This window comes from Pyrgilauda ruficollis, unplaced genomic scaffold, assembly GCF_017590135.1.
Source record: "Pyrgilauda ruficollis isolate IOZ18807 unplaced genomic scaffold, ASM1759013v1 scaffold54, whole genome shotgun sequence".
In the NCBI taxonomy this organism is placed as follows: domain Eukaryota; kingdom Metazoa; phylum Chordata; class Aves; order Passeriformes; family Passeridae; genus Pyrgilauda; species Pyrgilauda ruficollis.
The window spans coordinates 3,443,572-3,456,114 of NW_024527044.1; the positions used below are offsets into that span (position 1 = coordinate 3,443,572).

General features: G+C 37.4%; 1 protein-coding gene across 1 annotated transcript in view; it reads right to left on the reverse strand.

The window, feature by feature from the left end:
* Positions 1-671: 671 nt before the first annotated feature.
* Positions 672-12,543, reverse strand: part of ATAD2B (ATPase family AAA domain containing 2B) — a 74,220-nt gene continuing 62,348 nt past the window's right edge. The window contains exons 25-28 of the mRNA XM_041480830.1: positions 7,675-8,355; positions 5,983-6,110; positions 4,691-4,819; positions 672-3,317 (exon numbers count right to left, since the gene is read on the reverse strand). Coding sequence (XP_041336764.1) covers positions 3,276-3,317; positions 4,691-4,819; positions 5,983-6,110; positions 7,675-8,355 — 980 coding nt within the window. The 3' untranslated portion in view covers positions 672-3,275. The remainder of the gene's footprint in view (positions 3,318-4,690; positions 4,820-5,982; positions 6,111-7,674; positions 8,356-12,543) is intronic.

Below are 12,543 nucleotides of genomic sequence, written 5' to 3' on the forward strand. Positions count from 1 at the left end.
AGCAGTTATATTACAAATTACAGTAAAATGTTCAAAATTTCCAGAAGTTCAAAAAAATTAAATAACTTACTTCAAACTAACGTAAAATGAAGTCAAAATGCAAAACATCAATTTAAACACAATTCTGAATAAAACTATAGAATCCAAAATATACCATAGCTGATGAAGGAAGTCTACTTAATCCACAAAGTAGACACACGTTAATGAAACCAAACAGGACGTCCCAATGTCTAAATAACCCAATGTACAAGATACAAAAGATGCAAGTACAAGCCCAAATTCAAGCTTATGTTGTGATTACAAAATAAAACAAAAACAAAATAAAAGACTATCAGCTGCAGGACCTGCCATTCACGAGACTGAAGGTAAAACCAGCGCTGACTCACGAACTTAATTAAAAAAAAAAAAAAAAAAAAAAAAAAAAGGAAGACAAGATATTACAAAACCCAGTAATCCTATAAATACATTGGCATATGAGGAAATCAAGTAACAATACAGAGGACACAAAACAAAACAAAACAAAATAATCACAGGTGAGATTCAAGCTTGCAAATACAATTAACTCCAGAGCCATCACCCAAGAGCAACTCTATCACTCCAAAACAGCCCCCCCAGCCCCCAGGGAAACCTCCTCCTCCTCCTGGCTGGCCACATTCCATAGAGTCCAGGACAAGGACTCACACAGGAGTTTATTTGCAATTTTCACAACAAGAAACAAGGAAGAGAGGTCAATTTGTACAAACTCTTGCCAGTGCTATGTGGCAAAAAAATTAAAAACATACAAAGAGTAAACAAGTTTAGACCACATGGATAGATTAACAGCTGTTTTAACTCTATAACCACCAGACATCTGTAAAGGAAAACAAAAACTGAAGTGTGGTTATTTGGGCTAAGAAGGCGAGTATATCATTTTAGGTAAGCTGTCCACTAGAACATCTGATATTAGCTACGTTTCTCTAAAAAACATGGCAGCTCCTCAATTAGTAAAGTTGCCTCTTAATGATTTTTCCCAATCAACAACTGACAGTAAAAATTTTCCTTTAAAACCTGACCTTTTAGAACCTTTTTTAATGCTAGGCCTTAGCTTAAACTTGCTTTTTACACTCACTGGTGACTAAAATTCTCAACTGTTTTAGTTTATATAAATTTATTATCTTCTTAAAAATGAATGCAGTTTTATCTTCCACAAGTGCTGCTGTTACTTGAACAAAAACTTCTTTGAGTAAGTGAAACTGGAATAAATATTTTTAAAAAATTCTGCAGCAAGAACCTGAGACTTGCAAAAAACCCTTTTATCAGAAACTTGCTACAAAAAATCTGCTACATTTCATTTAATCAAATCTTAAAGTTTGTAACAATTTCCATCAAAATACAAAATGCTGTTAATGTACCAGACACATAAATATCTCAAACAGGTATGATGCTAATAAATACTAAATGAAACATGGAAAAAAATCCCATAATCAAATCTGAGATCAAAGAATCTCATTTAAAATGTGTTTTCTGCTTGTTTTGTTGTTTTTAATCGCACTTTCCCACCTAAAAAATACAGTGTTTCTGCATGGGTTGCATTTCGGTGTAACTAGATGTACATGAATGCTTAAAACCTTTTTCTGCTATTACCTATGAAGAAAAACAGTGGCATTCAGGGGTGAAAAAGATCTGAGATAGGCTGATGTTTAACCATAATGGACAAAGCACTTTGGATTACTGCAGTAGCCCAAGGCCCCTGTTTTCTCTCTCTGCAGCACTACCCTGGGATGAGCCGGAGAGGTGGAGACAAGTCCCTAAGCCTGGGTTTGTACAGGGGAGCAGCGTGATTACAGTCCTCCACAAACACTGTTGGTAACTAAAATACAAAAAGCTGAGGTAGCTCAGGATCTCTGCAGTAGTCTGTTTTGTCTATTAAAAACCAATCACACTGCGTTGCATATTTCTGGACAGACACTTCTGCAGCTACGTAGGGACAGTCACAATGAATGGTTCACGACGGGAGCACCAGCCAACTGCTCTAGAACACTTTCCACGCGGGTGTGAAATAAACCAGCCCAGGTAATGTTCTAACACCGAGCTTGTGATAAAACAAAAACTGCCTAGACTGTTCTCTCCAGCTGCCAGAAAGGAAAGGTGTTGAACCACACAATTCAGACCCAAAGAACTCTTAGAAAAAGATGGATTCAAAAGGCTCTCTTCCAATCCTCCCCACAGTAACAATGCTTTGCACGGAACGACTTGTGAAACCTAAGAGAAGTTTTATTTTCAGCTGAGGTTGGGCTCCAGGACTTTGACCAACTATAGTGTCTTCTTGCCTGCACTGCACAGTCCAAGCTACATTACAAACACAGACCTTCCCAACGAAACCTGCCAGTATTAACCTCGCTTTCCTTAGAGAACTCGCACTGGAAAACAAGGACACGGTGGGAAAATGCTTCATTTTAGCAACACAGAAGAGTTTCACTGTGTAACTTGTTTCTAAAACAAAATATATACCAATGAAAAAGGAATTTCACCATTTTGGTAAAGTATGTGGCTTTTTCAGTGTGTCTTAGTTTAGTTCTGTAGAGTAAGACAGGCATTATAGAACCATAATACTGGCTGCCATCCAATGAAGAGAATACAATTCATCCTTTTGGAGATCTTCATTCTGCAGACAGCTTTCTAACATTGCCATTTGCTATAATCCAAACAAATTGCTTAGCCTTATCTTTCTCAAATGACTAAAAGGCACATTAAAGGCAGTTCTAGAGAGCCTCATCTTCAAATTACTGTACATCCAGTTACTCAAGATTCCTACCACAATGCATCACTGCCTTCTTTAGGACAGATTTTTTTTGTCCATAACCCCAGAGAAGAGAAAAATTGGAAAAAAAAATAAAAAAAGGTTGCCTGTTTAAAAATATTCAACTTAGATCTGCTCTTTCCAGTCCTCTTGTATGTGTTGGTCTTCACTTTGCCTGAAGTTTCCCCAAAGATAATGCATGTAGAGTGAACAAGAGCAGGAATGAGAACAGTTTCTGTAGCACCAAAAATCTCCAAGCTGTGGCATTGTATTCTTTATTTATATCAGATACAACTATATGAAGTTCCGTTTGGTTCTTGTAGGCTGGTTGGTTTCAGGTACCTGAGACAATAGCACCAAATTCAACAGAAACAAAAAGAGAGAGCACTTAAGACCAAGGCTCTGCACATACTTGGTGCAAATGGAAACTGAATGGCTCAGAGGACTGCTCTCCCATGAGCAGTTTGAGAGGATAAACCCACCCATCTTGACGAGTTCACAGGAATGTTTCAAACACATGAACTGTTCTTTCCATCTCCTGCAAGAGACACAGACCATTAACTATTCATAAACATAGAGACAGAAATAGAGTTACTTTATGTAGTAGTGCGTACTGTGATACTTTAATCTGAACAAATAAATATATGAAAACAGATGTTTCTGTTTATTAACTGCTATCTGCTAGCAAAATACAATAAAAGAGGGAACTCATTAAAGAAGCATTAATGCAGAAAAACCCTCTACTATGACAGTCCATGAGAAAAATCAAGGCTTATTAGGGTCACTTATATAATTAATGTGCTCAATATATATTAGGAAAGCATTGCAGTGGCACACTGCATGACTTCAAGTCTTACTGCACACTTCTGCAGTTGGTGACCCAGCTGTAATCACAAGTCTGCACAGTTTGGATAATCAAAGTAAAGATTGGTCTCTACACACTCCTGCCGGACAAATGCCTTTTTAATCTACCTAACATCTTGCTCAGACTTTGAACACATTTTTAGGTGAAGATGGCAGGGAATAGTACGAAAACAGTTTGAGAAGTATTCTGCAGGAACTCAACAAAACCCCCCACTACGGCTTTTCCAGATTTTGTTGTAAATTATTCATGGAGAAAAATATTTAGTGCTCAGTGATTCAACTGGAAAGTAGCAATTGTCATCCTTTTCTCAGCAGGGCTGATTATCAGTTGAATCGGCAAGCTGACCCAAACCCCTCTGCAGCTAGAACAGTGCTGATGGAGGGAATGCACACCTAGAGGAGGCATCAGCCTGTGCCAATGGTGAAATGACCAATTTGCTGGAGATGTACAGAAGGCCGTGGAGGACAAACACTTCAGTGACAAAGGATGATGGCAAGGCAGACACCTGGCTTCCACCATGCTGCACTGCCCTCCCCAAGGCTGCACTTACTGATCAAGAGAGAGTGTTCACTCTTCTAAAGTCCTGTATGAAAGTCAGAATCTGCAAACTGCATGGAGCACAGCGGGGTAATAGGTTTTGGCCTAGTTACACCAACACGATTAAGGGCAACAGCAGCAACGTCAGGTCAGGGTGCCTATGAAATCACCACTTTACATCCATTGCTAGTCATGCCACAAACATGGAAACTGCTTCTACTCCATTTTACTCTGCTACCATGTGCTTTTCACGCTGCTGTATTCCATCCTCTTTTTCCTCCCTTCTTCTAGGTTAAATTCTTAATCCTCTTCTGCAGAAAGTGTTCTTAGAAACAACCGCCAGTTTCTAAGTTACCACACTAAGCTTTTTTCTTTTTATAGATACCTTCTTCAAAGTCTATTAAAGGCTTTTGCCTGCTAACAGAACAATAAATTGACAGATTAACAGTTTCTGAAAAGCCTATCTCACAATATTCAGATAAAGAATAAAAGAACCTGTACAACATCACCTCTATAAGTTGTGATTTGTCATAGTCTCTACGATGTCTGTAGATGCATTGACTGAGGAGTGAATACAATCTCTCAAGTTGGTCAACAGTCAGGTTGTCACTTTTCTTAACCACCAAATCAAGCAGTTTCTGTTGGAACAACAAAAGGTGAAGAGGGTTTCTGGAATAACTTTTTCTTTTTTTTTAGGACAAATCAGAAATGCAATGTGTTTCTGAAGCCCTCCTTCGAAGGGATACATACAAACGAAATGAACCACACCTGGGTATCAGCAAGACCACTGCTTCAATGTTCATACAAAAAGGACTTGATGTCTCCCTTCACTTCTCTGCTTATACCCACACCTTTCTTCTTGTCTTAAGATAGTCTCAGTATAGCTGGGGCAATGTTTGGTCTTTTGGAATGCTATTACATCCTATTTCATCTTGGTCAGTCATTGTAACAAAGCAAACCCTAAAAACTGCTTTGATGGCCAAAGTAGACATTTTTAAGCACTTACACTGGCAGGGAAAAAATGTACCACCAAAGGAAAACATTTGGTCTTCCACAAATGTTGTTAAATGGAACAAAAAAAGAGAAGGAGGTAGAAGGAGGACACAACATATGCAAAATTTCACATAACAAAGGTGAAAGTATTTTACATAGTAGCAAAGAGTGACATTTAAGACTTTTTTTCTCCTGTCATAACAATTCTATGGTTTATGAAGAGATCATCATCTGTACTCCACAGAAAATGGGATCCAAATTTCATAGGTCACAGTAGGTCAACCTACTTTTTACAACAGAAGACAGCAAATTTTGTTGTAACTTTAACTGAAAAAAACCTGAAGCTTAAAAAACTGGAAGAAAATTAACAAGCAGTTTATAATGCCAAAACATCAACACAAATTCCCATTTGCTTTCCAATCCACTAAATTTTCTCCACCAAGTATGCCTACACAGGAAAAGATGATATTAACTCCCAATTACCAGGCACCCAGCAGTTTCTTGGTACCTTGCACAGCCAATTAACACATGTGAGCACCTGCAAAAATGGGCAATTAAAAGAGTGGACTGCTAGGAATCCAGTGTCATTACTGGATTATAAGGGTAGTAATGATGGGACAGTAAGGACTCGGTAGTTTTATTAACCTTTCATCCAAAACCACTGATCAACAAATCATTTCCAGAAGTCACTATGATCATAATACTTGCTTGCAGTCAAAACTAAAGGAAATGTTGCTTCAGAACACAGAAAGGAAGCTTTTTTAATGGAGTCTGTTAATAGTTCAATTTATTTTTTCAATTCTGTTACCTTTAGTCTGTCATGGTCAACAACCACAGAGGGTAAGGGATCTGAAAGTTCCTCTGGAACCTGCTCCAAACTTGTGGGCTTTGACTGCTCCACAGCGACTTTTCGTGTTTTCTTGCTTTTGAACAAACCTGTAATTTGAAAAACAATTATCAGCACTGTCAGTCCCACAAAATGCAGCCTATTTCTTCACTTCAGTTTGATTTTGCTTGTTTAGTTTGTTGGGTTGTCTGGAATCAAGCAAGATTGTAGCAGTGCACATTATTCATCAGCTTTGCCAATTCTAATGCTTAGAGGTGCACAAACCCACAGTTCAGAAGACACACACAAAATGGCAATCCTTAAAACCCAACTCCAAAGTGCCAACTTTGAATGAAAACTGAATCCCACTACGAGTTTTCTCATCGTATCTTTCTATTCAACAATAACAAATTAAACAGCTTCAAAGGTAAGTTCACACACTAAGCAAATGCTGAAATTCTTTCTGCACAAGTGAAACAAATCTTCATTCTTCTCTCTAAAGCATCCCATGTCTTCATCACCACAGTATTCCAACATCTGCTCTACTCCAAACCTCATGCATTTGTTACACATTTCTGTTTTCTTCCACAGCTGAATTTAATCTATTGACCAAAATATTTTCTTATCTCCATATATTCTCCCTACATTCATTCACTATTTTTCTCCTCAACTATTTAAAACACCTTTTCTTCTGAGGACGCCTGCTATCATGACCATCCTAAAGCATACAAAATTCACCCTCCAAATTCAGAAATGTAAAGGCTCTTAACACATCATGCTCTTCTTGTGATATTCCTAGGACCTTTCTTGTATAGAGAAAATATGTATGTACAAACACAGCCAACATGTACACAGTAATCTGCTCATAATTCAGATCTCTCATTAAAGCTCATTTACTTTGTAAATCTCAGCCCAAACTTTTGAAGTAAAGATTCCATTCTTTTAGATAATTCTGAAAGCTCATTAAAAAGGCAATCATGCATAAGGCTTCCATTTCTGCTCCCTGAGGAAACTCTCCCTCTTGTCTTCCAAAGGACATGGCCCCTTCTTTTATAAACCACCAGGATTTTCCTTCTCCTTCTCTTATCTTTTTCCTGCACTGTTATTGTGTTCACTCTGACTCCAAAGCCAGATACCTTCTCCAAAAGATAAACAACAATCTGGCTTTTGTAATGAGTTAAACTGCTTCAACTTTTGCTACACGCAATTTTTTAAAGGAATGCATTCTTTATTTCTATGCTTTTTTATCCAATGTCAATGATACTATTATCATATTCTCTAACAAAACAAGTCAATATCTATCATGTAGATCAAAAGAGAAATCAGACAGAATATACAGACCAAAATATGTATTATATTTATAATATTTTAAAATATTTAAATATTGTTTTAATGTTATCTCAGTATTTCCCACAAAGCTGACAAATATGAACAGAGTATTGTTAGTGTGGAGATACACCTTCTTGCCTAGGATAAAAACATAGCAAGTCAAGAATACACTTCTAATTTTTCTATGTGAAATTAAATGCTGTAAGCATACCAAGAGTTTCAAATAAATAGTCAGCAATTAATAAAATATTATGTAATAATTGTAACATAAGATATTACAGTGAAAAATACACACATTAACTTGGACACTGAGATAACGATGGAAACATGGAAAACAAGCTATACCTTCTTTATCTGCTTCAGCATCTTTAGTTTCAATGTCTGTGCTCTGTAGTGTTTTCTCATTATTGCTGCAATGTGGTAATTCGGCTTTCACCAGATCAGTTCCTTGATTTTCACTGGAAGCTTCCATTTTCTCCTGTGGCTGATCTTCAGATAAAGATTTTTGCTCACTGTTGTCACAGGGTGAAAGAGCATCAAGTGATTCTACTTTACCATTATGACAGGCTGGAACAGGAACACCTTCGGAGCCGTGTACAGATGTCTCTCCATTCACACAGTCCCCTTTCAATGTAGAGTCCTTCTTTAGCTCCTTTTCATCACCCAGGGTAATACTGTCAGTTATTAACAGGGATTCATTTGAGCTCTCCTCTTCTGTGGATGCAAAATTGTTTTCCTTTCCTGATGTCCCATTGTTAAGCCTCTGCTCTGCATCTGTATCCATAATATCACAAGAGGATTCATCATTTGTCATGGAGAGGTCTCCTGTTTCCTCTCCATTCTCCTCAATGCAGTCAGTACTGATCTCCAGCTCTCCATTTTCCAGTAATTTATTGTCCTCACCATGATTTTCATCATCAGCAAACTTTGCATCATCTTCATCTTTCTTTAAATTATTGACTTTCCTCTTCTTAATAATGCCTTTGCCCCACTGGGAGCGCCGTCTTGATTTTCTCCTTATTCGAACTGAAAACAAACACACCAACCAACCTTTTTAGATGAACAAACACACAAACAAACACTTTTAGATGCACAGGTACCCCTCAGCAAAGAGACCAGCATATATGAGTATGGTGCTCTGTGAGGCAATCAAGTATCTTCACTCTTCGAGGAAAAATGTCTGTTGATTTGAATGCGAGCAAATTAGAGGAAACGAGGAATTTTAAAAGTATAAGGAGTAGATACTCAGTCATCCACTCAATTCCTAAACTTTGGAAACAAGGAATTCCTACTTAAAACAGCTAAGCAATGGTGTAGTATTTTGTGTAGCTCATTTGGGTAATGAGGACTCAAAGACAGTTATTCTCATTTTCCCTTTTTAGCTCTTCAGTGATTTGAAATGATTATACAGTAAAACAAATGAAAGTGCAATCCATGGATTCATAGAGTAATCTAGGTTGGGAGGGACATGAGGAAGCTTCTGATCCAACCTAACACTCCAACCAGAGTCAGCTGTGAGGGCCATATTGTGATACTCAACTTCAAGCAATATAAGCATGTGATTCCCTTTTTTCATTATTTCTCCATGAAATTTTACTTTTTCTTGTTTCTTAGTATTATTTTCTGTGCCTTTGAAAAATTACATCATAAACTGGTTTTCAGAAGGGCCACTTTAGTTTTTTAACCTATCTGCAGTGAGATACAACTAAAGCACTGAAGGCTTTGGGGCACATTTGTAATTTGATGAGCAAATGCAGAAGGAAGACCATTCCAACCTTATGCTATTGTCAATATCCTTTTCAAAAGCACTAACCAGACACAGCTCAGAGGACCAAGGAAGACACTGGGAAAAAGTGAAGTTTCTACATTCAAATCCAAGCAATGATGAAGACTTTTCTATTTTTGCAAAAAAAATTAAGTTGTGGCCAAGTACTTTAAATGAAAACCACAGCCAATAGTAACCAGACTAACAAATTTCCTTCCCTTTCACAGTGACCTCTTATGCTGAGCACCTCCATAATGTCCTTTACATTTTTAAGTTACTTTGATTTATGGGGTTAAGTCCTACACCTGTGTCTGCCAATCACACACTGAGTTACAAAGATCTTGCTTTGAAGATACAGGCACTATGCAGGTACAAGTGTTGAGAATTAATTCACAGCCACCCAGAAGCACAGTTGTACTTCAGAACTTCTCCCCATCAGTGCTGTATGTAAGGAGGTAGTTTAACAACTACATTAGGAGTAAATCCTAACCTTTTAGCTTTAAACCTATCTAAAGTTACAATCACATTGCAATAAAAACAGTCTCACATGGAATGTGTATTTATTGTTACAAATAATCTTTATGGAGAACTGCAAGATTTGAGGCGGGGAAAAAAATCCCCTTTCTCCAGCCATATTCAAGATCTGATAGGGACTTCTACAGCCAGTGTCACTTTTATTGATGATGAACTACAACCTACTCACATAACTTTTCAGGAGTTCATGTGTTTTTTCCCTAGATCATGCAAGAGATTTTCATTAATCACTGAAGAAGCAAATCTGAAACTAAACAGGGAAATAGAAACTCTATTAGCCAATGAATTGAACCTCAGTACAATTTCAAAGATGGGTAAATAAAACACAGAAGGATAGTAGAAGTCTTTTAAAGGAAATCTGGTACATCCTAAATGTACAAATAAATAAGTAAGTTGAAATTTTTAAAGACACACAGATTTTTGGCTGTTTAGGCACACTTTGCTGTAATTCAGATACATATATGAGAAATACTGTGAAGTATATTTGACATGTTTTACATCAGTGAATTGCACTTCAAATATTTACTGGTGTCCACTCTGTGAGTTCCACCTGGGATGAGAATCCATAATTTCCCCAAACACACAAGTACATTCCTAAAATTCTTAGGTGTGACAGAAATCACTTTAAAGCAGAATGGAATTAATCATTGTATTACCCATCTCATTAAATTTCAAGTCTTTCCAACTGAGAGTCAGCAAGTCCAGCTCACTCAGTGTCTCATGCAGTATTTTTGAACAAACATTATGTGGTTTGTTTTTTACTGCTGTTTTTAATTAGGACAAAGCACCAACAAAAAGTGAGGCAGCAAGGTCTTTTGGGATGAGAGAGGAAATTCTGGTTCCAGGTCCTTAGCAACAAAAACATTGTTACACAGATTTTTCTTTCACAGAGTCAAGCCTCTAAATTAGTGAAAAGTTGAGCAAGGAATACAGCATTTAAAAACAAACCCCACCACCAGTCTTTCTGCCCTGCTTAATTCCCCCAGTTAAGTTAAGGGAGTGGTGCAAGGAGGAGAAGTGTTTAATGGACCAGAGAACCATGTGACAAACAGTAGACACTGACACCAGATTTCATCACTCATACTGGTCCCCTTGATAGTTACTGGAAATAAAAAGGCACTACTACAAGGGTGTCATGGACCTGAGCAGCTGCCATAAGAGGCAGGAAGCTGAATCCTACAGGACAGTTGATTATGACTTTAAAAGGATGAAGGAGCTACCACGGGGTAAAACGAATGCAAAACTGATGCAAATGGCCACTGGGGACGAACTAATGGGTTAACAGATTGCTGCAAAAAAATAAACTTAACCTGGAATCCCATCTTCATTACGTTAATGTTTGTATTTTAGAAGACTGTAAACTATCAAGAACAGAATGCCAAACTTTTTATTTTCTATTCAGTATGATTCATGGCACACTATCAGCAGGCAAAAGAATGAGACAGCTATTTACAGGAGAAAAACTTGAAGTGAACTTTGTTTAAAAAATGAACATAGCACATACAGTTGCAATTTAATGCCTTAAGATCTTTTCAATTACTCCTTTTAAAACTACTCATCAGAAATCTCCTCATTGATACCCAGTCTTTTGGCAGGATTTGTGCCAGAGGCAGTGGAAATACTATTGTCAGAAGAATCCCGCTTTATAGAACTGAGTTTCTCTAACTCAAACTATTATAATAGCAATTATTCACACATGAATACATTCACTTGCCTTCTAAATTGGCCAACTATTCACTCTATAATCTTCACATAACCTCTGAAGATTTGCCAAAGGGATCTTAATTTTAATTCTAGCTTCTGTCTGGTTTGCTTCTTTGTAAATCACTACTAAACATTTTTAATAACTATAAATATCTGTCTGACCACGAGTCACACCTAACATTTCACTCAGGTTCACATGAAGTTGGTATCAAAACTAAACTTTGCCTGCTCTTTTTTTCCTAAGATGCACAATCTATGCAGACGGCATTTTTTTAAAGTGCTATGTAATACAATGCAATTAATCACTGAATAGAAATTTACTGTACATTTTGTTAAGCAGTAAGTGAAGTTCCTCAATTCTTCCATTCCTATGTTAAGACAATTTCAGTCATCTAGAAGACACGTGAACAAGGCAGACAGCACTTCCCCTAGGTATGATTAAAAATAAATTCTGCGCTGTCCTTACTTCAGAAGGACTAGTCCTCTAGATGAACTTAAGTAAAATTAAACCTGTAGCAGACTTTCAGAAATTTTGAATTCTTGCCCACTGACAGGTGCTGCTTGGAGATTCTCCAGTCAGATACACTAAGTAATAACAACATCACCTGGTGACCTAAGTACCAGCCCTGTCCAGAGCAGAGCACTGTTCTTGGCTGTCAAAGAACAGTAATAGTAGGAAAAAAAAAAAACAACAAAACTAAAAACATCCTAAAAAATTAAATTCCTTCCCACTTTTCCAAAGCATTTCTGCAAGACTTAGAGGTAACTGTGACCTTTCTGTTTACTATGGTCTCAGGAAAGGAGATCTCAAAAAAATGAGTGAATGGTACAGAATCTTCAGAGCTGAGGTATGCATTGCTGCTGTCCCCCAAATCCAGCAGTACAGTGACAGAACTGCAGACTACAGAGAAATAAAATTAACAGTGGAAGAGAAAGCAGACATAATTAGATTATTCAAAGACTGTCAATCATTAACAACCAAGTCTGCTTCCCTTAATGTGGAAGAACTCTAATAAGATGCAGCAGAGATCTTTCTCTTGAAATTTCTGTAGTTTGACTACTACAGTACCATGACTACTACTACTGTACAGCAGCACAGTATTCAAGGCTAACAAGTTCACTTTATACTGCAGAGAAGACCTTTCCATGCTTCCACACTGCTTAAAACCCATCAGAGAATGTGAATCCTCTGTCAGTAAATGATAAAACTG